At 39.7% G+C, this 26,292-nt stretch overlaps 1 protein-coding gene across 3 annotated transcripts in view; it reads left to right on the forward strand.

Annotated features, from left to right (window-relative positions):
- Lrrc36 (leucine rich repeat containing 36) overlaps positions 1-26,292 on the forward strand; it is a 55,896-nt gene that overhangs the window by 20,518 nt on the left and 9,086 nt on the right. Inside the window, exons 5-9 of one of the 3 annotated variants that reach the window (XM_041650676.1) lie at positions 1,572-1,660; positions 14,802-14,929; positions 17,165-17,213; positions 19,962-20,408; positions 23,181-23,467. In XM_041650676.1, coding sequence (XP_041506610.1) covers positions 1,572-1,660; positions 14,802-14,929; positions 17,165-17,213; positions 19,962-20,408; positions 23,181-23,467 — 1,000 coding nt within the window. The remainder of the gene's footprint in view (positions 1-1,571; positions 1,661-14,801; positions 14,930-17,164; positions 17,214-19,961; positions 20,409-23,180; positions 23,468-26,292) is intronic. The other 2 variants (XM_041650675.1, XM_041650677.1) reach the window with 2 other exon arrangements.

Below are 26,292 nucleotides of genomic sequence, written 5' to 3' on the forward strand. Positions count from 1 at the left end.
ACTATTTTAGCTATCTTTGTTCTGATCTTGGTTTCATGGTATAACCTTCAGAAAGGATCATTAATTTTCTATTTTTTCCTTGTCTCCATATTTTTAAATGTAATGTTTATTGAGGATAATTTACATAAAAATAAAATTTATCTTACTGTAAACATAAATGGAATTTTAAAATATGTATATATAAAATATATATAGTAAACCAAATCCTATTTTAATATATATTTATTTTAAATATATTGTAATTTCCTGTTTACTATAATAAGATAGAGATAGATCAATATATACTGAGTAAAATTTCTACTTAAAGAATCCCATCATTAATCTATTAAAGTTACCTTTAAGTGACTGCTAAACCAGAGGTTAAGATGTTCTACTTTGTCCAATATCACAATGTCTTATATGGTCTCCAGTAGGTTAGATAATTCTTTTTTTTTTTTTTTTTTTTTTGGTTTTTCGAGACAGGGTTTCTCTGTAGCTTTGGAGCCTGTCCTGGAACTCGCTCTGTAGACCAGGCTGGTCTCGAACTCACAGAGATCCGCCTGCCTCTGCCTCCCGAGTGCTGGGATTAAAGGCGTGCGCCACCATCGCCCGGCTTGGTTAGATAATTCTTAAAGGTTCTCTGAGTCTCAGTTTACATACCTATAAAAGGGGGATAATAGTAGAGGGGATTTTTAAAAATTATTTTAATGGTTTATTTTGTGTATATGAGTGGTTTGCCTACATGTATGTCCATGTAAGGGTGGGAGATCCCCAGGAACTGGAGTTACAAACAGTTGTGATGTGGTTGTTGGAAATTGAATCTGGGTTCTCTGCTCTTAACTGCCGAGCCCTGTAGAGGGGCTTTTATGATTAAATGAGTATTAAGAGCCTGCACACGGCTACGTTTCCTGTATTTCCCAAATAACTACCTCAAGTACAACACTTCCCTCTTTAATCTGTTTTTCTACCTAATAGCTACAGTAGCCTCTTCTATAATTTGTGCTAGCAGAACCATGTGACTTAACTATGCTATTTTCATTTTAAAAACCATAGCCTCTCTATTCTTTAGACTTAAGTTTCAGTTAAAAAAAAAACAGAACATTCTGAATTTTCCAACTTTCCCACTTAAAAGTTGGTGTTTTTTTTTTATCATAGTTTTCATTATAAATATTATGACTTAAAAAATTGTGGCCTCAGTTTGGATGTTCACCTTCCTAGATATGGACGGAGGTGGGAGGTCCTAGGTCTTACCACAGGGCAGAAAACCCTGACTGCTCTTTGGACTGGAGAGGGAGGGGGAAAGGAGTGGGGGGAGGGGGAGAAGGGTGGGAGGAGGGGGCGTAGGGGGGGAGGAGGGGGAGGGAAATGGGAGGCTGGGAGGAGGTGGAAACTTGTTTTTTTTTTTCTCCTTTTCTCAATAAAAAAAGAAAAAAAAATTGTGGCCTCTACTGAGATATCTGTAAAGTATGGTTATATTAATATGTCCTAGAGCATTGGGGGAAATGAAGAGCTAATATTTTCTAAGCAGCATAGACGGGTGATATCAGAAGGAGCATTCTTTTGAGTTTTAAATAAATCTTTGTCTGTGACAGCTCTAGGGAGAAGACAGTGAAAAACTGTGTGACAGATGAGGGCTGTGCATCAAAAGTCAATCCTGAGATTGACACCAGGATCGAAACAGGTCAGCTTGTTTCTGTGATCATAAAATAACTAAGACATCAGTTGTCTTTGCTGCCATAGCCCATCTGGGGTAGAATGAAGACAAAGTAATTGTGAAAACACAAATTCAAAACAAGTCCAATATTTACTGGCTGATTTTTTTCTCTCTCTCTCTCAGTGCCAGAAGCACCTTTCAAAACACAAGCTGTAGACTCAAGGAATTCAGTTTCATTTACATCCTTTATATCTTTTGTTTACCCTAAAACTACATTACCCATCCCCATAGGCTTCTGGACATTGATTGTTAAAGTAATTTATTTCCTTAGTCAGAGACTGGTGATTCACCTGTATCCATTGCTGCTAGCACCCTGAGCCTCCGAGGCTTCCCAAGCAAGCAACTTCCCAGCTGCAGAATCTCTTGTGTGTGCTATACATAATTTGACTGCCTCTTCTTGCATAAGCTGAATTAGACTCCCCTAATATTATTCCGTTAGCACAGACAATGATTCATTCCATGAGTTAAAATATACAATGAGTGTAAAGTATACAGTCTCTATTGAGAGCAAACAGTCTTAGTAGACAGCCTATTTTCAGAGGGTTTGGAAGCACCATTATTGGTATTCCAATACAACTAAAGTAGTTATCCCACATTAATGGCCACGCCTCAGACTGGGAGAAAGCTTTCCATCAGAGAAAGTGTATCTGATGTGCCCTTGTGTATTCGCCTGCCATTTTCATGCCGTCCACATCAGGACCTTCACTTTCTTCCCAGAAAAGAACTCTAATAATAAGAGATTGGCTGTGTAGTTCAAATAGTAAAAGTTTTCAGTTGCTAACGTATATTGCTTCATTTTTCTGACTTTGTAATCTATCCCTGTGAACATTTGTTAAGTCATTTTTCACAGAATCTCAAGATAAATTGTAATTTTTCTTCCCCCCTTGATATCTCAGTGAATATAAATGATAGGACTATGGGTTGCTTTGTTTTGCATTAAAAAGTGTTTTTATATTTAGAATAGATGCAATTTTTAAATAATTTTGGCAAATGCTGAAATGTATGAAAAACAATATTCTACTTACTCAGAATCTCACCACAAAGGAGAATCACGATCCCTACTCCGGCCAGTTTTTTCGTCTAGCTACACACATTTGTATGTCTGTTTTCAGATGACAAAGGTGCTTTGAAGCAAAATTTGACTTCCCCCTTATAGGAGCTGAATTAGAGCTAGACTTCATTAATATGATGTAAGAATTTGCTCCCAGAGTTAAAATGTCTTTAAGTTTACAGTCTTTACTGAGAATAAATTGCTGCACGAGGCAGCCAGTTTCCAAAGGTTCTTTGAGGTACCATCTGCTGCCTAATTTTTTAACGTAAAATCTATTTTGCTCCTTTGAGACATTAAAGAGCTTTGTTTCCCACTGCAAATTGTGTTTGTGCTAGATCCTTAGGGAGGATGGCCAGTAATGCAATATGACTAATGTGGTTTTTCCCTGTTAACGGTCATGCCTCAGGCCTTCCTACAAAACAGCTCCCACCTGCTCAGTTGCTCAGAACAGTGGTTTTGAATAGGCAGGGAACTTAAACTGTTTGAATTCTTGTCCTGTTCTCTTTTTCTTTCTTTTTTTAGATAAAAATACCAATCCAAGTTCCCACTCCCTTCCCTCCTCCCTGTTCTCTTATGAGAGAACACATAATCTTTGACACTCTCTCACACCCTCAAAATAAGCACACTTGGGCTTTATCTTTAGCCTCCCTGTTCTTTCTCTTCCCTTTGTCCTTGTTGATATAACCCATTTTCATTTTTTATTTTTTTTCCAAGACAGGATTTCTCTGTAGTCTTGGCTGTCCTGGAACTTACTCTGTAGACCAGGGTGTCTACAATCTTAGAGATCTGCTTGCCTCTGCCTCCTGAGTTATGGGATTAAAGGTGTGCCCTGCCGCTACCCCCACTCCCATCACTCTGACACATTTTTATTTATAAAGTAAATATATTTATTATTTGTTCTCTATTTTCTCATTTATTAAAAATACTAGTCTAGCTTGACAACTGTATCAGTATCTCACCAGCCCCTCATCTCTGTTAACTAGAATCATCTTGGTCTAACAGTCCAGCCCCTCAAACTAAATGTCCCCTCTACGCAGACCTAAAGAGGTCCTTGTGTTTCATGGGAATCATCCCAACTCTGCTATCATCCTGGCTCATAATCACATGGGTGTTGTCCTACTTTTCTCTTTATTGCTATGATAAACACCACTACCAAAAGCTACTTGGAGATGAAAGGATTTATTGCTTTACAGTTTGCAATTTACAGACCATCATGGAAGGAAGCCAGGCAGGAACTCAGTCAAGCAAGGCAGAAACCTAGAGGCAAGTACTGAAGCAGAGACCATGGAGGAACACTGCTTTCTGGCTTCCCTATGACTTTCTCAGCTTGCTTTTTTTAAAAAAAAAAAAATAGAACCTAGGACCATCTTCCCAGAGGTAACAATGGCTGGGCCCCCCACATCAATCATTAGTCACGACAGTGTCCTATAGACTTGCTCACAGGTCAGTCTGATGGAGTCAGTTTCTTGATTGAGGTTCCCTCTTCTCAGATGACTTCAGCTTGTGTCAGGTTGACAAAAAACTAACTAGCACCAGGGTTTCATGCTACTGTTCCTCCAAGTTTATATCCTTCAGTGTGATCCTGAGCCCTCCTTTTTCTTCCTTCCTTCCTTCCTTCCTTCCTTTCTTCCTTCCTTCCTTCCTTCCTTCCCCTTCCTTCTTTCTTCCTCCTTCCTTTCCCTTCCTTCCTTCTCCCTCCCTCCTCCATTCTTCTCTCTCTCTCTCTCTCTCTCTCTCTGTCTCTCTCTCTCTCTGTCTCTCTCTCTCTCTCTCTCTCTCTCTCTCTCTCTCTCTCTTTCAAGGCTGGCCTTGAATCCAGAGATCTCCCTGCCCCAGCCTCTAGAGCTAGGATTAGAGGTGTGCACCGCCACTGTCCAGCTTTTCCGTTTGTTAATAGTCTGTTTAACAGGCATCTTAATACTCACTGAGTACAAATCTGGCCCAGGCACTGTTTATGATCTCATCTCATCCCATCCTCATAACCTTGATGTTGGATTGACAGGTAAAGAAACTGAAACCCAGACAGATGAAATAGCCTGTCCTACTTATACAAAAATGGCAGAATTTAGGTGCCAAGTATGGTTTATATCATCAAAGTTCTTTCTGTGACTTTTTCCCCATTCATTTTGTACTTTGATGCCAGATTAATTCTCTTAAAACACAGCTGAGGTAATTAATTATACACTCCTATGCAAAGATTTGATGGCTCCCAGCCAACTGCTACATTAATTTTAAATTTCTTATGCTGGTATACAAAGTTCCCCCAAACTTGGACCTCATCTCTTTTCTCCAGCCTACCCTGAAGCCTTATCTCTTACTTGTCCACTACAGAATACACTGCTTCAACAAAACCAGACCATTTTCCCTTGTAAACAGAAGACTGTGCTGTCATTTCCTGGCCTCCAAGACCTGAATAATCACCCAGAACTATATTAATTACAGCACTGTTTGACCTATGGCTCAGGCATATTTCTAGCTAACTCTTACATCTTAAATTAACCCATTTCTATTAGTCTGTGTATTGCCACATGGCTGTGGCATTACCTCATTTTCTCCATGTCTTGTTTCCTGGGTGACTGGGTGGATTCTGCTTGACTCTGCCTGCTCTATATATATCTCTGTTCGGACTTCCTGCCTGGCTTTACTCTGCTAAGCCATTGGCCAAAACAACTTCATGCATTAACCAATGAAAGCAACACATATACAGAAGAGTACCCCACATCACCTCCTCCCCCATTCAGTCCTTCCTGTCTCTCCTCTGCAAACTAATGCATTCCTCTGGAAAGCTTTCACCAAATCTTACCTTTTCTTTATGACCCAGCTCAAAGTCTTTACATTTAGCAAAACCTTTCAAATTTATCAACAAAAACATTTTTTGATTTTTAAAGTCAAATGCCTATTTAATTTGTATTTGGGTGCATGTACACATATGTGTAGAGACAAGAGGTTGATGGGCCTTTCTCAATCTTTCTTTACCTCACCTGTTTTTTTCATTTTGCATATGCATGTGTGAGTGTGTACATGGGTGGTGTTTGTGTATGTGTGTGTATGTGAGTGTGTACATGGGTGGTGTTTGTGTATGTGTGTGTATGTGAGTGTTGTACATGGGTGGTGTTTGTATATGTGTATGTATGTGAGTGCACATGTTTGGGCAGGAGCAAGTGTATGGAGGCCAGAGGTTGATGTCGTGTTTCTTCTTTGGTCATTTTTCATCTTGTATATTAATTAAATAGGGTCTCTCACTTGAACCCAGAACTTGCCAATTCAGATAGCCAGCTTGCCCATTATGTTCACAGGCAGGCTGCTGTGTGCCCACCCAATACTTATATAGATGCTAGGGAATCCAAACTCTGATCCTTATGCTTGCATGGCAAGTACTTTAATCCCTTAGCCTCCTTTCACCCTTTCCTCCTCCTCCTCCTCCTCCTCCTCTTCCTTTTCTTCTTCTTCTTCTTCTTCTTCTTCTTCTTCTTCTTCTTCTTCTTCTTCTTTTTTTGTAGTCAGAGTGTCTTGCTGAATCTGGAGCGCACCAATTCAGCTAAGCTGGCTGGTCTGACTATGTATTCCTGGCTGACTGGAACTCTCTATGTAGAACAGATTTGGCTTGAATTCATAGAGATCTTCCTGCCTTGGCATCTTGAGTACTGGGATTAAAAGTGTCTGCCACAAGCAATAGATAGAGGTGCATGCCTATAATCTCAGTTCTTGAGCAGCAGAGGCAGGGGAATCATTGTGAGTTCCAGACCAGCCTAGTCTACAGAGTAAATTCCAGTACAGCCAGAGCTACATAGTGAGACCCTACCGTGGAGGAAAAGAAGTGTGTACCACATGCCTAGTTCTTCTGTGACATTTTATGTGTTGTTAGCTCATTTCTTCCTAATTCCAGTAAATAGTTCATTGTCCTATAGTTTAGTTTACTCAACTTTTGTTTGTTTGTTTTTTTGAGACAAGTTTTCTCTGTGTAACAGTCCTGGCTGTCCTGGAACTTGCTTTTGTAGACCAGGCTGGCCTCGAACTCACAAAGATCCACCTGCCTTCCAAGTGCTGGTATTAAAAGTGTGCACCACCATTGCCCGGCTTGTTAACTCAGTTTCTTAAGGGCATCTTGTTTGCCTCTAAAACTTGAAATTATAATGAAAAGGATACTATAAATATCCTCGTACAGGCTTTGTTTTGTTTTGAGACAGGGTCTATTTGTTGTTGTTTTGTTTTGTTTTGTTTTGTTTTTTGGAAACAGTGTTTCTTGGATTAGCCCTGGTTGTCATGAAACTCACTCTGTAGACAAAATTGGCTTGAACTCAGAAATACATCTACCTCTACCTTTATAGTGCTGGGATTAAAGGCATGTGCCACAGGTCTTTCTGTATGGCCCTGGCTGTCCTAGAACTTGATGTCTAGACCAGGCTGTTCCTAACCTCTAATTCATATAGATCTGCCTGCCTCTGCCTCCTGAGTGCAAAGATTAAAGGTGTGAACAACCATACCCAGCCCTCCTTGTACAGATTTTTCTATAAACATGTCTTCAGTTGCTTGAGTAATTACCAAATAAAGCATTGGTATTATACAACAAGAGTTGTGTAGACAACAGTCAAAGTGTCTGGAAGCCTAGAGCAGCCTAAAAGAAGGATGAGCAGCACACTGTGACTGGCACAAACAGCTTTCCTGAAAATGTGATTGGGTAGAATCTGATCAGATTATAGAGAACAATGAATACTTTATTAAAGAGAATGTATACCATGTGGGTGGCACATGCCATGAATCCCAGCACTCAGAAAGCAGAAATGGAGGCTTTCTGTAAGTTTGAGGCCAACCTGAGGCCTACATAATGATTTCTAGACCTAGACTATGTAGTCAGAGCTACCTAGTGAGACTGTCTTAAAAGACAGAGAGAATTTTATCCTATGGGTGTATGTATATAGAACACACGAATTTGGATTTCAAAGGGACTCTGCTCATTCTTTCAGTTAGTCCTTTTTGCCTTTAAATAAAATCAAACTTAAAACCCAGCTGGGATAATTAATTATATATGCTTATTTAAAGAATATGTTTTGTTTTAAAAAAGCAAAGAAAGATTGGTCACAAAAAATTGCTTCATGGTCAGGAGAGATGGCTTAGTAAATAAAGTGCTTGCTAGACAGGTACCTGGACCCAGTTAAGATCCCTAGAATTCTCGTAAAAAGCTAAGTGTAGTGGCACGTGTTTGTAATCCTAGTGTTGGAGGGGTGGGGACAGGAGAGACCCTGCCTCAAAACTAAGGTGAACAGTGGTAAACAACACACACTCACACACACACAGGGTAAGGGGCAATTTTTAAGAAATTCACCTCAGTGGTTCATCCCTATATCTAACAGACACATCAAGGTCTTCTGTATTATCACATATTTGTTTGTTTACTCATTTACTCTCTGTATGTGGGCACTCATGCTCCAGTGTAATGTGGGGGTCAGAGGACGACTTGCAGGAAGGCCTTTGTGGAGTCAGGGAAATTTAAGACCGAAATGATAACCAGGCAGCTGGGGTGGGGGATGGGGGCAGAGGCACTCCTTTAATTCCAAATTCCAGGAGTCAGGGGTACACAAAGAAATCCTGTCTCCAAAAAATAAATAAATAAATAGATAGATAAATAAATAAATAAATAAATAAATAACACAAAACAAATACAAAGAGTGGAATGATAAATGCAGGGGTAACTAGCAATCTCTGCTATAGTGCAAAGGAGGCTAGCAAGGAAATGACACAATAGTGTCAAATCTTCATATACTTCCAGTCCTGAGCTATTTATCAGATCTAATTAGGTCACAAGTCAGGCTGAGACAAAACGCCACTGTGACAGAGACAGAGAAGTGGGAAGGAAACAGTAGCTCTCAAATACTGACTTGGGGCCAGGGAAATGGTTTCTAGATGGGAGATGCTTGAGTGGGCATTCAGTAGGCATAGCTGAGAAGAAAAGGCTGTCACAAAGAAGCCGTAAGCACACATCTGAGAAATGAGGAAATGTGTCAGCAGTGAACCCAGTGACAGGTCAGCAAATATTGATATAACAGATTAGGACGCTGACTCAGCTCGTGACTGGCACCCAGACCAAGTTGCTAAGCACCTTTTTACTGTGTCCATGTTTATACTCATGTGAAAATGGGTAGCAGTTTGATTTTAAAAGGCCTGAGCAGCTGTGTCCCTAGAGAGGTAACTCAAGCTAGATTCAGTCAAACGAGGACCCATCTGAAGATAGAAATAATAATGGGACTACCGATAAGGAAATAGTTCCTATTTAAATCCCCAAAGATGGAAAGAAAACCTGGAGACAAACACTATAAAGTTTTTTGCCTGCGATGTTTTCTTACAGAAATTAAATTTAAAAACTGTGTTTATGAATAAAATATTCAGGAGATTTGGAGAGATAAAAGTGCAAGGATACTGAAACTACAATTCATGATAGTCTATTGTGGTGGAAAATACTAATTTTCTTTATAATTGTCATTTAATGTGAATGTGATTTTAACTTGGAGATTAAATTTTTATTAGGGATTAGTAAATCAAATAAAACAGCTCAGTTTCATTTATTTTAGGAACTAGTGGCACACAAGTAATTTCTTTTATAAAAGATTTATTGATTGATTGATTGGTTTTTCAAGACAGGGTATCTCTGTGTAGCCCTGACTGTCCTGGAACTCACTCTGTAGATCAGGCTGGCCTTGAATTTACAGAGATCTGCCTGTCTTTGCCTCCCAAGTGCTGGATTAAGGGAGAGCACCACCACAGCCCAGCTATTTATTTTAATTATATGTGTATGACTGTTTGGCCGGCATATATGTGTATCACATGTGTGCAGTGCCCATAGAGGCCAAAAGGAACCATAAGATCCTCTGAAACTGTAGTTAGAGGTGGTTATGAGGCTTCATATAGATGCTAGAAACTGAACCCAGGTCCTCTATAAGAGCAACAAGTGCTAGTAACCCATGAACTATCTCTCCAACCCCCCTCAAGTTACCTCTGCTTTAATTTTTTTATTTGAAGTTGGATAAGATGTTTCTTACAGTTTCACAGTGAGGAAGGGCAGTTTGAGGAGAAAAAGCTCTTGCTCTAGAGTGAGATTTGCTCTTCAAGATGTCTCTACCAGTTGCTTGAGTCTAGGAGTTCTGGACTGCAATGTGCTATGCCCATCAGGCATATGCACTAAATTCAATATGATGACCTTCTTGGTGGACAGGGGACTAACCAGGTTGCATAAGGAGGGGTGAACTACCTAAGGTCAGGAATGGAACAGGTGAGAATGTCTCTCCCTTGCCTAGCTGCGTCACTACAAGGAGATTAAGAAGGGTGTGACAGGCAGCTGGAGATGGCTCAGAGGTTAAGAGCACTGACTGTTCTTCCAGAGGTCCTGAGTTCAGTTCCCAGCAACCATATGATGACTCCCAACCATCTGTGATGAGATCTGGTGCCCTCTTCTGGCTTGCAGGGAAAACTGTATACATAATTATATATACATAATACATAATTAATGAATAAATCTTTAAAAAAAAAAAGAAGGGTGTGATGATGGAGGAAGGTCATTGGCCAATAAAGAAACTGCTTGGCCCTGTGGGTGGAGTAAACAGAACAAAATGCTGGGAGGAAGAGGAAGTGAGGTCAGAGTCTCGACATCTCTCCTCTCCGGATCAGACGCCTGAGAGAGACGCCATGCCCCGCTCCCGGCATGAGCCATGCCCCGCTCCCGGGCAGACACACGTCATGAAGCTCCAACCCAGGATGGACTAGGCTAGAATCTTCCCGGTAAGACCGGTTCTCACAGATTATTAGAGATGGGTTGATCGGGATGTGAGAATTAGCCTGTAAGTGCTAGAGCTAAAGGGCCAAGCAGTGCTTAAAAGAATACAGTGTCTGTGTAATTATTTTGGGGCATAAGCTAGCCGAGCAGGTGGCCAGGGTGCTGGGGACGCAGCCCCGCCGCCCCTATTACTACAGTGTGACAGCCGGGCGGCGCACACCTTTAATCCCAGCACTCGGGAGGCAGAGGCAGGTGGCCAGACTGATCTACAAGAGCTAGTTCCAGGACAGCTAGGATTGTTACACAGAGAAACCCTGTCTTTGTGGGTCTTTGTGGGGGTGGGGGTGTGACATCAGTAGGTGGGTGGTTCTCTGTATCAGATACAGACCTCAGAGAGCAAACAGCTGAAGTCCCTTTTGGCTATGCATTTTTATTTCATCCTCCTATGGACTGTAAAGTCTTTGGCCAAACATGTGAAGTAGACCATCCTCCTCAGCTGTGATTGCTAGCAATTGAAGTAATTGACTATTAGTTCTCTGCCCCCATATCAGCACTATGAAGTCAATGTGGTTCCTGTCACCTTGGTATGGCAGTGTGAAAAATGGGCTGGACAATAGTGTCACAACTTGTTTTGGGGACTTGTATTTGTTTTGGGGACTGAGTACTCACATAAATTCTATCTGAAGAAAAATAAAGTATAAGATAAAAATTATCTAAGAATGAAAATTGTTATTGTTACCCTTTCCTAATTTTCCCTGACGTGACATGTTTAAAATTTAGCCAAAATTGTGTCAGAAAAAAATTATCCAGGGCTGTTGTGGTTGTTGTGGTTGTTCAAGAAGAACATAGCAGGGCAGGTAAGGTGACTCAGCAGATAAAGAAGACACAAGATGACCTAAGTTTCATCCCAGGGACACCCCCCCCCCTGGAGAAAAGAGTCAGCTTCCCTAAATTGTCCTTGACCTTCACAAGTATGCCTTGGCATGCATGCAGCCACACACATGATAAACAAGTAAAATATAACAAATTTTAGAAAGTAATACAGCAGCTGTTCATGGTAACACACACTTGTAATTCTAGTACTTTAGAGGATCATTAGGTAAAGGCTAGCCTGAGCTACAGAGAGAAACCCTATCTAGAAAGTAGAGAAAGAACCCACAAAATGAGGGGGGAGTTTGAGGGTCTAGTATCCATTTTATACAAAGAACTCATACAACTCAATAACAAAAAGATGAGTGGCTTGGCTCTGGGGAGATGGTCCAGGGGTACTGTCACTAAACTGCAGTCCCCAAAAACCATGGGAAAAAACAAGATGTGGAGGCATACATCTGTAATTCTAGTTTCCTGTGACTAAGTGAGCGGGGGAAGACAGGATGATCACCAGGAGAATGGAGCTTATGCATATAGCACAGCAGCATAAATGAGAGGCTGTGCCTCTCAACAAGACAAAGGTGAGGACCAACTCCTAAAAGCTGCGTGCTCATCTTGGCACCCACACAATCAATACAATATTTCTTAAAAGATGAGACCTTGACTAAAATGTGGGCAAAGGATTTAAATAGATGCTTCTCCAAAAATACATGCAGCTGACCAACAAGCACTTGACATATTCAATACCACTAACCATCAGGGAAATGCAAATAATAACACTTCATACATATTAGGAATACAAGACTCAAAAGGACAGTTAATAAGTGAAAGCAAGGATGTGAACAAAGTTGATCCTTCATGCATTACTAATTGAAGAGTAAAATTGTACATCATCTTTGAAAACAGTTTAGCAATTCCTCAAGAAGTTAAATATAGAGTTACCAGAAACTCCTTTCTACTTCTATTTTCTGAGAAATATAAAAACACGCATCTACGCAGACACTTGTCCAATAATAAAAGCAGTGTTATCCACAATGGCCAAAAGCCTATTGATTGACCAATGATGTAGCAAACTATGGTATAGCCATATAAGGAATAGTATTCAGCCATGGAATTGCCAAGATGTGCTACAGACTGTATCTTGAAACCATCACGCTAAATGAAGGCTATATGCAGAAGGCCATATTTGTATGATTCCATTTATTTGAAATACCTAGATCAGGTAAGCTTATGCAGACTGAAAGTGAATTGATGGTTTCGAGGGGATAACAGAAAAGAGAGAATTGGCCGTGACAACTAAGGGATTTCTTCGTAGGGTTATGAAGTGTTCTGAACTGAGATCATGGTGATAATCACTCAACTTTGTGAATAGGCTAAGAATCACTGCGTGGTTCTGTAAAAGGATGGAAGCAATGACACAGTAATTACATCTCTATTAAAGGAAAATTCAGCTCTCACTCACCCCAAGAAGAGTGATTCTGTAGAATTTGATGACTAATTGAGATTTCAGTGTGAGAATCCAAGAACAAGTTTGATTTGAGGGATTGGTTGAGGAAGAAAACCAATTCCCAGATTGGGGAGCTGCCAGCAGGAGTAGTCTTGTAAGTGAAGATAGTAAGTTTGGTTTAGAAAATACTGCTTATGTATGTTTGTGCCTTTAAAGGGAACTCTGCTCAGGAAATTTAGAGCTGGACATAGAAAGAGATAACCAGATATCCCGGTGTACGTCTGGAATCTCAAAACCTGGAAGGTGGAAACAGGAGGTTCACAAGTCATCCTCAGCTACGTAATGAGTTGGAGGTTAACCTGGGCTACCTGACATCTTATCTTTAAAAAGAGGGAGGCCGTTTGAGAGCAACTGAGACTAGAGTTAAGATATTTTAATTTGGGGCTGGGCAGTGGTGGCGCGTGACTTTAATTCCAGCACTCGGGAGGCAGAGGCAAGAGGATCTCTGTGAGTTCGAGGCCAACCTGGTCTACAAGAACTAGTTCCAGGACAGCTAGAGCTACTATTACACCCTGTCTTAAACAAACAAACAAACAAAAAAAGGATATTTTGATTTTGGATCATTTAGACTTCAGTTATTGTTAAAACCAGGGAGGTGTGCTAGCACTTGGCAAAGAACTCAGACATTGGAGGATTTCCTTAAACCAAAAGTTAGGTTGAAGGAAAGAAAAATAACCTGTGAAGGAACCTGGAAATCAGTTTAAGTGCTGCACAGAAAAAGTCATCTTCTGCAGGGTGAGGATGAGGGCGGCCCGAACCCAAATCAGTTTCTCCGGTCATCAGATTGCTCCCACTAGTCTGCTTCTCCTTGTTTTGTCCACAGTGCCATAGTGAAGGCTATGAAAGAACTCAACGTTTGAGAGTTTCATGTTATCTTCAGAAAGTCAGTGATAGAAGAGTTATCTTGTATTTACAGACATTTCAAACCCAGAAAGCAACTAAAAATTGGCTGCATCTCAGAGTCCCAAATGAACTCAGGGGCTGTTGCTCAGGAGGCTGCCTTTGCCATTCTGTGTTTTCGTTTGCACTGGCTCTTGATAGTTTTCTGCTGCCAGAAAACTTGCAGAAGAGCACATTGCTTGAAGAAGGCCCAAGATTTTGAAACTGTCTTGATTCTTGCACAATCCTGCTAAAAAGAATTTCTCTAAACCAAGGGAAAAAAAAAAACCTTACACTCAAAAGTTCCTCCAGAAGATGGCGGCTGTCATAGAACTTGTAAAGGCCATGTTTGGGATCCTCTTGCTTCAGCCTTTCCCGTTCTGGGATAAGTACAAAACTGTGTGCCATCAAGTTCAAGTTGTAACTTCCAGGGTTCCTACTCTTGGGAGTTACTACTTCCTATTTTCATTTTTATAGTTGTTTCTCTGATTGTATGTAAGAAATACTGGGATACCTAAGAATTTAGCATTTCTCATGAAGCAGGTTCTGGTTAGATGTTCTTTTCTTACAAATGAAGAAATCAAGGCAATGATGAATCAGTGCAGTCTGTGGATTAAAGCCCTGGAGATATAGAGAGCCAGGAGTCTATTCTCGACGTTTGCTGTGGAAGGAGATTGCTGAATTACTGTCAGGCAGTATTATTTACTCATGTAGGAAGTGTGTAAAGTACTATTTGCCTTCTGTATGTCTGCCTATAGGTCAAAATTTGTGCAACCATTTCATATCCATCCATGATCTTGTTTTTGCTTCCCTTCAGTGCTGAAAGACAGGTAGTATAAGTTCCATTTTCACTGTTGAACTAACAAAGAGAGAATTCATAGTGCTGAAGCAATTTGCCCAAGTTCACATGGTTTCTACATGGTGATGCCATGAATTAGCACCCAATCTTGTGACTTCTCCTCCAGTATCTTTCTACAAGACATGCTGTCTTTGAACTCTGTCATAATTTCATTGTATTCCTTTCCTTTTAATGTAGACTCAAACAAAGGACTTTTTATTCCCTTGCCCAGCCGGGAAATAAAGGATTCAATAACCAGTACTTCTGCAAGCCAGGCTAGTGGCACACCAGCTCAAAAGTTAGACGTTTGTCCACTGGGAATGCAGGTAATGTATTCACTGCCCTGCTGACGAATTAATTAGCCAGAGACTAATACTATTTGTGTAGTGTTTGTATTTCCCTATGTACCCTTAGCACAGTGTGTGCTAGGTACTGGTCCTCAAACAGGGGTGCATCTGTTAAAAATTCAGAGCTGATTATAAAATTCCTTCTTTTTACCAAATACCTCCATCTCTTGTTCTCTGATCTCTCACATTTTCTACCTCTGCCTTTTAATTCAAGTCTTACGTATCAAGATGGCGTTCCCAAAATAATTATGTGTAATTATCAGAAGGAAAGGGATAATGTGGCACAGGGGTGACAGGCAATGAGAAATTAGAGGTAATGTCAAATTTGGGAAAAATTAAAAATAACAAGTTTCAGAGAAAAAATGGTAGTAGAATTCATGTAATCATTTTATTAAAGTTATCATGTGTGAGCAAATATGACGTCAAACAGAACTGACAGCTTCGCCCTTTACTTTGTCTTTGATAATCTTATAAGCAACAGAACTGTGGAAAACAGCCAGAGGGAGGGTGAACGGGGGAGGTAGGTGACCAGGGCTGTTATAGTGAAGAGAGAGTATTTTTCAGTATATATATATGTGTGTGTGTTATAACACCTTCTAATTTTAAAAACAGGCTAGCATTTGTTTCTTTGTTATTGTAAATTCTACTTGGGTGCTAGGAAACTATCTTTGTTGCTTTTTTTTTAAAATCTTGCTATTGATTTAAGGTAACAGAGATAATATCTATTCCAATTTACAGTTAAATAATATTTCTCAGAAAAAAAAGCTCTCTAGTATTAATTCCTGAAACAAAGAAAGAGAGAGAGAATTGAACTTATTATAATCCTTAAGTTTATCAAAAAGAAGTGCCAATTCCTTTTCTGGTCACGTAAATTGTATATGTTGTATATGTGGCGCCTGGATGTGCTGGACTAGAACCCAAGGCCTTGGACATGCTAGTCTAGCCCTGTGCCACTGAGATATATCCCTAGCCAAGAAAATGAACATTTTAAGATATTTTTAAATGCATGTTAGATGGCTTTCTTTTTGCTTTCAGTTCTTGCCTAGTTATGCTTCAGATTAATTTACAGGTTGTTTTTTTTTTTTTTCTGTTTTTCGAGACAGGGTTTCTCTGTAGCTTTAGAGCCTATCCTGGAACTAGCTCTTGTAGACCAGGCTGGCCTTGAACTCACAGAGATCTGCCTGCCTCTGCCTCCTGAGTGCTGGGATTAAAGGCATGCACCACCACTGCCGGGCATTTACAGCTTCTTAAAACTCCAGTAGTTGCTTGGCATGATGGGCACACACCTATAATTCCAACACTTAGGAGGCAGAAGCAGAATTGTAGCAAGTGTAAGGATACCCTGATTATACAGGGAGCTCCAGGCCAGCCAGGGCTATACAACAAGACCCTGTCTCAGGAGAAAAAGAAAAACAAAAATTCTTGTTAGTTCCTGTAGCTGGTACTCAGCTTTATTAGAAAATGAAATAAGGGCTGGAGAGATGGCTCAGTGGTTAAGAGCATTGCCTGCTCTTCCAAAGGTCCTGAGTTCAATTCCCAGCAACCACATGGTGGCTCACAACCATCTGTAATGAGGCCTGCAGGAAGAATACTGTACACATAATAAAACAAATAAATAAATATAAAAAAAAGAAAATGAAATAAATAGAATAGTCCTTCCAACAGAAAAGATAAAATTGGAGAAAATGATGTGGGTTGGGGAGAATGTTCAGTGGGTAGTGTTCGCTGCACAAGCACGATGACATGGGTTTAGACCCACGTAAGGTTGTGATTGGAACCCAAGTGCAGCTGGCACAAGGTGCGCAGGTGGATCCCAGCTCACTGACAGGCCAGACTAATCAAATAGATGTGTAACAAGTTTAATGAGAAGCCCTGTCTCAAAAACTAAGGTGCACAGGAACAGGAAGACATCGACCTCTGATCCCTAGATCACAAGTGCATCATCACAGGGAAAAGAAAAAGTGGCCTTATCTAATTCGTGTGCAGACAAAATACAGTAGTTCAGTGTTTGGTATACCTGTTACCTTCTAAGGACAGTTTGTGTTTTCAAGGAGTCTTCTTCCCTGCTTTAGAGCACTCCAGGAACCTCCTTGTGTTGACCCCTGCTGGAAAGTCTAGTTCCCTTCCCTCCGGGGATGAATGACCTTGGAGGAAAAACTCCGGGTCTGAACACTCACAAATGTCTTTCTTCCTAAATCTTCAAACTTTTTTTAGTTGCAGGAAGCAACAAGAAGGGAGACCAGTGACACTCACAAGGAAGATGGTAAATATTTTGCTCACTGGGTATCCAGAGGAATCTGGATGGGATGAGAATTGCAACAGCTCTACTCACTGGTCCGCCAACCTGTTTTCCCAGGGACTGAGGCTTACAGAGGCTTTTCTCCTCCTAAAGCGAGTGTTTCTTTTTCTTATGTTTCTTGCTTTCCTTTAGAGTTGTTGTTTTTCTACTTGTTCTCTCTTTCTCCCTCCCTCTCTCTCTCTCTTCTCAGATTTTTAAGTTAACCGTTTGAATATTTTTAGTATTATTCTCCAAATGACAATATGTTCTTGACTTATACAATTTAAAAATTGTCAATATAGTAATCTTTTTCTTACGCTTTCTCTCAGGTAATTTAAAGACCTTAAAGTATCTTCATCCTTTTAATCTTCCACTCCCCAAAGATATTAATCCTACAGACCTTTCCTTCTGCTTTCATGAATTGAACCTAAGACTTGATGTATTCTGGTCAAGGACTCCACCCCTGAGCTACATTCCCAAATAGAGTTCCTATGATTTCTTATTCTACATACTTTTTTTTAGGATTTATTTATTTATATGTATACAACATTCCTTCCGTGTATGCTTGCATGCCAGAAGAGGGCACCAGATCTCATTATAGATGGCTGTGAGCCACCATGTGGTTGCTGAGAATTGAACTCAGGCGAACAGTCAGTGCTCTTAACCTCTGAGCAATCTCTCCAGCCCCTTCTGCATACTTTTTAAACCCCACAAGATGTTTTTATGCAATTTTCATTTAAATTTATCTTTGTTTTTATTTCTTTCTTTAGCCCAGACATCTTATCCCTTGTAGGATCATTATACAGTCATAATACATCCTTTAGTGTGGGCCTTTTGGTGATGAACTCTGGTTTCTTTGTTTCTTTTTTTTTTGTTGTTGTTTTGTTTGTTTGTTTGTTGTTGTTGTTCTTGTTTGGTTTCTTTTTTTTTTTTTTTTTTTTTGGTTTTTCGAGACAGGGTTTCTCTGTGGCTTTGGAGCCTGTCCTGGAACTAGCTCTTGTAGACCAGGCTGGCCTTGAACTCACAGAGATCCACCTGCCTCTGCCTCAAGAGTGCTGGGATTAAAGGTGTGTGCCACCACTGTCCAACTCTGTGTGCTGAATTCTTAATTCCAAAATTTTTTCTTCTCAGTCCTTTTTTTCTCTTCTCAATTATATATGTTTAATTTAATCTAAGTCACCTTTTCTAAGAAAAATGTAGGCTTTTTTTATATTTCCTTAAATAGAATAAACTTAGGTGCTTTATAGCTATATGGTATATATTATTCGTAGTATCTGAGATCTTTATAGGTCTATGTTTTGTGTTTATTTTTGGTTGTTTGCTTTTTTATATTTTAGTAATTATTTGAACAAATAATTATTAGTCTTATATGTGTTTGTCTTTTCCAGAACAAACTTCCATTTGCTTCTGCCAAGTATTAGAATACTATTAGTCTGGAACTGCTTTAATCCCAGCACAAGTCATTCTCAGAAATGGCTTATTTTACCCTTAGCACTGCATCCTGCCCACATTTCCTTCCGACAATGTGTGTGAGCTATGGGGAAGCAGTTGCCATGTCTCCTACCTTGGGCAGAACTTATGCTTTTGTCCCTTTTCACCCTAAATGATTTTGGGTAAACGTGATTTTCTGTCCTAGCACACCTTTAAAGTTTTGTTTGTTTTGGTTTTTTGTTTGTTTGATTTCTAATTTGGACCTAGAAATTCCTCACTGTCTTCTTAGCTCTTTGTTGAATTTACACCATCCCAGGAAGGTAAAATATCTAATTTGTCATTACTTAAAAAACCAGTTCTTTATACCTAAGTTATTTTGTTACCTAAGTAAAGATACTGTTCTATGGTCTTTGCCATGCGATGTATGTTGACAATGGGTGAACCATTCCTGTAGGTCCTAGAAACACAGGGCTAGAAGACTTAATGTAGCTAATTCAGAAATGACATATTTTATTCCTAAGATATCCCGTCAAGCACCACAGACTCTGAAAGTACCAAGGAGCATAAAACCTGCTCCTTTGTCTACTGTTCTACTTGCTAAACTGTGAGACTTATTGAATAGCAAATGTAGCTGTCTGAGAGAAATTCTTCAGAATTAGGATAGCACCTAGGCCAGGGATTTTCATACATTTTGCATTCTCTACTATTTAACTAGCTTAGGTATCAGTTCCCAGTGGGTGAACTAGAACCTCTGGGTGTAGTTTAATAGTGAGAGAAGGCAAGGAGTCTATAAAATCATAGACCAACTATTGTCTATAAACTGAATGCATAAAGCTACAATTATTGTCATTGTGGAAGTACGCCAACTTTTTATATGAGATTGCTGTCTGGAAGCCATGTATGCATGTATGGTAGCACACATCTGTAATCCCAGGAAATGGAGGATGCAAGAGGATTGTGAATTCCAGGCCAGTCTGGGCTGCATAGACAGATCTTGTCTCAAAAAAAAAAAAAAAGCAAAAACACTGCGTGGAAAACTCTGAAACTACAATTTTAAGAGAACATTCTTAGGTTATTCTATTATTTTGAAGTTTGTCTCCATAATGATACAGATTCTTTATTGTTTACAAAATGTCCTACATGTCTTGTTGTCATTGTCCCTGTGGAAATCCTTTCATCGTTTTGCTATCATCTATTAGAATTAGAAACCACCTCCTTCTAACACCCTTTCTTAGTGGACAAAGATACCCAACTGGACCAAGATGAATTCTCATCATGTTTTCTTTTGTTTTCTTTGGTGAGGATTAGAATTCAGACACTACCTGCCTCATCAGTCCACAGTCCGATCTCCAGAGAAGATAACTAGAGATGGATACCGAGTATCTTTTTTAGACACTAAGTCTTCAAGTTCTTCTCCAGAAAAAGACTTGATACCAAGACCTGACACCTATCCATGTATCCATGATGGCTCATTGGGTAAACGCCTGGACGTGGGTGATTCTAACCAGATCCTTCCCTATCAATTACCTTCAGATGTCAGTCTGGACTGTTATGATAATCATTATTCTCAAACTCTTTCCCTGCACGGAAGTCTTGTCAAAAAGCCTCAAAAAATCAAGAACTACCGAGAATGTAGCATAAAACCTTCAAATGACATAAAAGCCACCTCATCCCATTCCTGTGGAGATTTACTAACTTCTCTGTCAAACCCCGACTCCAGTACAGGAAGGCTCTTAAAGCTTAGTTCAGGTAATAGCTGTCAGTTTGCAGTCTTTTTAAACGCATGAATTTTGGATTTTATTGAAACTGAATTTGTGGTTCTTCAGTTATATATTAGGGTCATTAGTTGTCCATGGAATTTCCAGAAATCTGGAGGGTTTGGGTGCAACATGATGGATAATTTAGAGGAAAAAATATAGAAATATGAGTTTTACAACTACATGTCATTTTAGTTAGTGGCATCGCAAGACCTATTCCCAAATGCATCTAGTTCTTTCTGGTCACCATCATCAACCTCTGGCCTCCACACACATATGATCAGATGTGAACATGCACGTGCATGCACATGTATGGTGAGGGACAACAAAAGAAAAAGAGCTAGTCTGGGTCTGAGTTGAGCATGGAATGATGCAAGTGTAGGAATAGGAAAATTCACTCTCAGGAGAAGATAGTTTCAGGATAAATCATAGAGACTGATCTTTGGCTATTAATTTATTCAACAAAACTCATTGGATACCCACCATGTGCCGGACACTAGTCTAGTTCTAAGATAAAGTAAAAACAAAATCTAATTCCATGTATACTTGATCATAAATTATGTCTCTACTTTTATTCTAACAAGGTAAAATAGATAATAACTTAACATATAAATATATCAATTTATAAGTGCTATGATGGAAAATGACAAGTATATAAGAAATAATAAGGACAAAGCAATGTTTCAGGTTGGATGAGCAGGTCAGACTTCTATGTTGAGGCATCATAAACATGAAACGAGTGAAATGAAAGTATAAGCTATATAGATAACTTGGGGGTAGAACTTTCTAAAGTGGAAATAGTAAGTGAAGAATTCCTGAGGCCGTGTTTATGGAACAAGGAACCTAATATGGCGGAGTAAGGGAAATGAAGTGTATAGACAAGGCCAGAGTGATGGCCAAACATTTATTCCGGGCCAGATGTATGGTTGGAAGATTTATAGCAAAGGATTCTCACTTACGCATTTTTCTGAGGGGCTAGGAAGTGAGTTAAGTTGGTAAAGCACTTGCTGCACAAACCTAAGGATCTGAGTTTAGATTCCCTGGTGAAATCTGGCCAGGCGTAGTGTATGCACCCCTTATTCCACTGCTGGGAAGGCAGACACAGCAGGAGCTGTCTGTAGGGCTCTCTGGCCAGCTTGCACCTGCCAGTTTGGTGAGGGACCCATCTCACTGCACAGTGACTGAGGAAGCAGCCATCATCATCCTTTGGCCTCCGTGCAGACATGTGAACATGTACCTGCACATGTATGAGATCTGGGATGAGAGAAAGAGACAGAAAACCAGAACAAGAATTACTCTGGATACTGAATTGAGAATAAAATGGGGCAAGAATGGAAAAAGGAAAACCCATTTAAGAAGTTAAAATTTAGATAAAAGTCGGTAGCTTCAACTAGAAAGACAGTGGAGGTAGTGAGCAGATGACAGATTCTGACTATATTATAGGAAAAATACCCTTGGGTTTGTTGATGGACTTGGAATAAAGTGTAGGAGAAAGAGAGTCAGTGATTCTGAGGTTTCAGGCCTCACGAGGAGAATTTATGACATAAGAAAGACTAGAAGAGGAGAAATGAGTTTTAAGATAAATATTGAGTCTTGTTTTATATATCTTAAGTTTGAGGTGCTATTAGAACTTCCCGGAGATGGCACCCTAATAATTTGACATAATAGTGTGGATTTCAGGAGGAAATTCGAGAATTTTGCAGGGACAGATGACATTAAAACTGTGAGTGGATGAGCTACTCATCTAGGGAATAAACATAGATAGGAAAGAGATCCAAGATCCTGAGTCTTGTGAAAATTTAAAGTTGAATAGATAAAGACAAACTACCATGAAGAGTGAAAGAAAAGGAGAAAGCCGATTGTTACACTGTGCTTCTGCCGCGCTAATGAAAAATGTGTGATCAGAAGAAGGAAGTAGTATTCTATGTTGGAGGCTGCTGGGAAGGAGCTGGGACTGGCAGTTATTTGGAAACACAAAGGAATTAGTGAATAGCTTCAGGGGATACATTAAAATAAAAGCTCCATTGAGATGAGTTAAAAACACACACACACACACACACACACACACACACACGCCCTGGAAATGAAGCAACAGAGTACTAAATATATACAAGGAGCAGAGAAATGGAAGAGGGGATGGAGTCCCATAAGACTGATAAAAATCACCAGCAGAGGGATAATTAATAATGATGTATCAGAAAACAGAAGAGCTCCTTGTCTAATCCATAAGAGATGAAATTCAGTCATCTGGTAAAGAAGCAGTTAAATTAAGCAGCAACAGTTGCAAGAAGGAGGCAGGAGATTTATTCAGACCGCCAATAAAGTGTAAGTCAGTTGATAAATTCAGTGGTGAGATGGTATGGACATTTTCTTTGATTTTCTGTTTTCTTGGTGAGATAAAGGATGGAGGGGATGATATTCAAAACTGGAGAGAAAAGAAATGTGAAATAATTCTCTCAGGAAATAAAATGAATTGACTGGAGTAATATATAAGGAAAGCTGGGCAGTAATAAGTGTCCAAATAATCTAGCAGTCGTGAATGAAAGTGAGAAAGGTCAGGACAGATGTGCACTGTTCTCTAACCACTGCTCTGGGTATATGCTGAGAACATGTAGACAGTTGAATTTATTCAGAATTGAGGTTTGGTCAGGTAGAGGGAGACAAAGAAAGGAGTTATGTTAAAAAGTGATTATTATAATCCTAGATACCAACAGCTATAAGAGAGTTGAAAGGCAGGTTCATTTGCCAGGCTTTTTCTCCACAGATCTATATGCCACAACCCATTTCAACAGTGACCCTGCTCTGCTGCCCAATGTAGAACAACAGTTATCCAGCAGTCTCAGGGATTTTGCACCAGCACCTGGTTCTTTCCCAGGCAACCGTGTCCTTGGAAACTCTCTTCGGACACTGCTGTTACCTTCTGGGGCTCCAGAAAACAGGGAAATTCCAACGCAGAGGTCATTAAGTGGAGGATTCAAGCGGAAGGACAATGTTCTTGCCAACCTGAATCTGAAGTGTGGTTTCCAAGAAGCTACAAGCAGCGAGGCGCAAGTATTGACTTGTTTGTGTGTGTACAAGAAACACAAAGGCTCAAGAACAGAATGTGCTGCTCTTGGGGTTTCCAGTGGTTCCACCAATATTGCTAGAAGTTTTAGGGGATTTTCAAAGACCTGTGGCCAGCACTACCAGGCTATAGCCTGTGATTCTTTTGCCCTTAGGAAGAGTTATCCCACTTTTCTATTTGTTCAGCTTTCTATCTCAAGGGAACTGATTTACTCTGAAAGCATAAACATGGTACATGGTAGGAAGACACTTGAGTAACTAACTGTTCCTGCAAGAGTTTGCTAGCAGGACAAAGTGGAGACATAGTCACAAGTAGCTAACTTACTTGAAATGGCTTTTATAAAATCTTTTTCTCACATTATAGAACAGGCTGACCCTGAACTCACAGATCTGCCTGCCTCAGCCTGCTAAGTGCTGGGATAGAAGGTGTGCAACGCCCAGCTAAACATCATTATTTTGCCTTTCTGTACAGATACTCAAATGATTCTATTCCCCGCACTAAAGTATCCATAAGCAAGTGAATTAGATTTCCCAGGGGATTTTTAGCTGAAAGTGGCTCTGAGAATCAAGACCTGTCTTTTCTGAATGTTAATTTTTCTGCAAGTCTTATTGCCGCCAGGGAGCCACAGCTCTGAGAGCCCGTGATCCCTGTCATGGGAATCGTGTGTCAGTCATGTGCTGCCTTGTAAGGAAGCAGGATATTTGGTCAAAAACTCTTTCTAATCATTTTAAGTTTCTAGTTGTTGGAAATCTTTTTGTACGTTAGGATGATTTAATGGAAATTGTCCATTTCTTAACCCTTTGAATCCTTCCTGGTCTGTTTTCAGAACTGCGGAGCTGAGAGCCGGGTATAGTTTGCCTCGTTTGTGCAAGGCCTAGGCGCTCTCACAGTAAAGGAACTCTGAGACAGTCATAGTTTTTGCTCACTAAAGGGGGCAGTCTTGCAATACTTTCTTTAGTTCCTGGCTTGTTTTACATTCTCACCCACAAACGCCCATTTGATCAGACAAAAACACTAACTGTGATAATATATTTAGGGTAAAGTCCCAGGAACACTTAGGATACTGGGATGCTTTTTTACTAAACAGTCTAGGAAAAAATTTTCACTTCTATTCCATGTCACATTGTTAAACTCTCAACATTTTTGGATTGTCTTTAATATTATCATTTTTTTTCCTGTTAGACATTGTTTTTCTTAATATGGAAAGCTTTCAAAGTGCTGACTTAATATAAGCATAAAAACAGACAGTTTTTTTGCTTTTAGTGGATGCTTGACATGGAACCTAGGGCTTCACACATGCTAGGTCCTTGACTGTAAATTATATGTATATATGCTGTTTGGTTTCTGAAATCTGTAATTCTCAAATTTCTAAAGTTAAGCTGGTCATGGTGGAGTCTACCACCAGCACTTGGGAGGTAGAGGTAGGAGGATCAAAAGTTCAAGGCCAGCCTAAGCCCCTTGAGACTCTGTCTCAACCAACAAAGAAAAGAAAAAAATTAAAACCACTAACAGTAAATTTTATTTTTAAAAAATTTCCATAAAGTAGTTTTTTATATGACTTAGACTCTTTTATGCTTTAACCCCAAATCAGGTTAACTTCTCAAATGACCCCATTTTGTGTCTTTCATAAATCCACAGTCCTTACGCTGTACTGATCAAGACCAGGCATAGATTTCCTGAGAACATGTTTATCCTAGTTGTAACGCCATTCCCTACCAATCGTAGGCCACACACGTGACTCAGCTCACATCATTGTCATTGGGTGCTGTGTTTCATTACCTAATAATCATCTTTAGTTTTTTACATCAAGCAAAATTGAGAAATAATTTGACTGTCTTTAATGTGTGTCATACTGTGTGTGTGAGAGTGTGCGTGTCTGTGTGTGTGCATGTCAGTGTGTGTGAGAGTGTGCATGTCTGTGTGTGTGCATGTCTATGTGCATGTGTGTGTTGCTGGGGATAGAACCCAAGGCTTTGCACATGCTAAGCAAGCCCTGCTGAGCCACCTCTCTAGCCTGCATTAGTTCTTGAAGTCCACAAGACTCTATAGGAAAGACCAGGAGGGAGACATATATAAAATGCATAATATTATGCATGTCAGCTTAGAATGAAGAATCTTACTATATAAATCTATCTACGATTTTTTTAAATAAAAATATATCATTAGTACTTAACCTAACAATGACATTTAACTCAAAATTCTTAAAATGTTAGAGGGCATTTATGTTCATTTAAAATATAAACTTATTATGAATTTTTTCTTTTTTTTTTTTTTTTTTTTTTTTTTGGTTTTTCGAGACAGGGTTTCTCTGTGGTTTTGGAGCCTGTCCTGGAACTAGCTCTTGTGGACCAGGCTGGTCTCGAACTCACAGAGATCCACCTGCCTCTGCCTCCCGAGTGCTGGGATTAAAGGCGTGTTCCACCACCGCCCGGCTCTTATTATGAATTTTAATTTCTTATTAAAGTACTCTCAATTTTATCTTATTATATATGGTACTTCTTAAAAATGTCCTGCCATTTCATCTTCTTTTTGTATTACATAATACATTGAACCACACGTATAAGGACTAAATAACACATTTTTATTGTTAATAAATTCTGAAAACCTGCATAGAAAGTCATGATAGTGGTTCTGCTGCTTTTGAAATTTCTCTGACAGCCTAGAGATGAGGCTCAGTGGTACAGGGTCCTGGGTTTAATTCCTAGCACCATCAAAGGAAAAGAAAAAAGAAACATGAAATTGTCTAGAATATCTCATATGTTTGCCTTGAACATAGTAATATGAGATTCATATCTAAACCAAAAGATGAAGC

This window comes from Microtus oregoni, unplaced genomic scaffold (assembly GCF_018167655.1).
Source record: "Microtus oregoni isolate MIOR12 unplaced genomic scaffold, Mior012 000004F_ref0000308, whole genome shotgun sequence".
Classification (NCBI taxonomy): Eukaryota; Metazoa; Chordata; class Mammalia; order Rodentia; family Cricetidae; genus Microtus; species Microtus oregoni.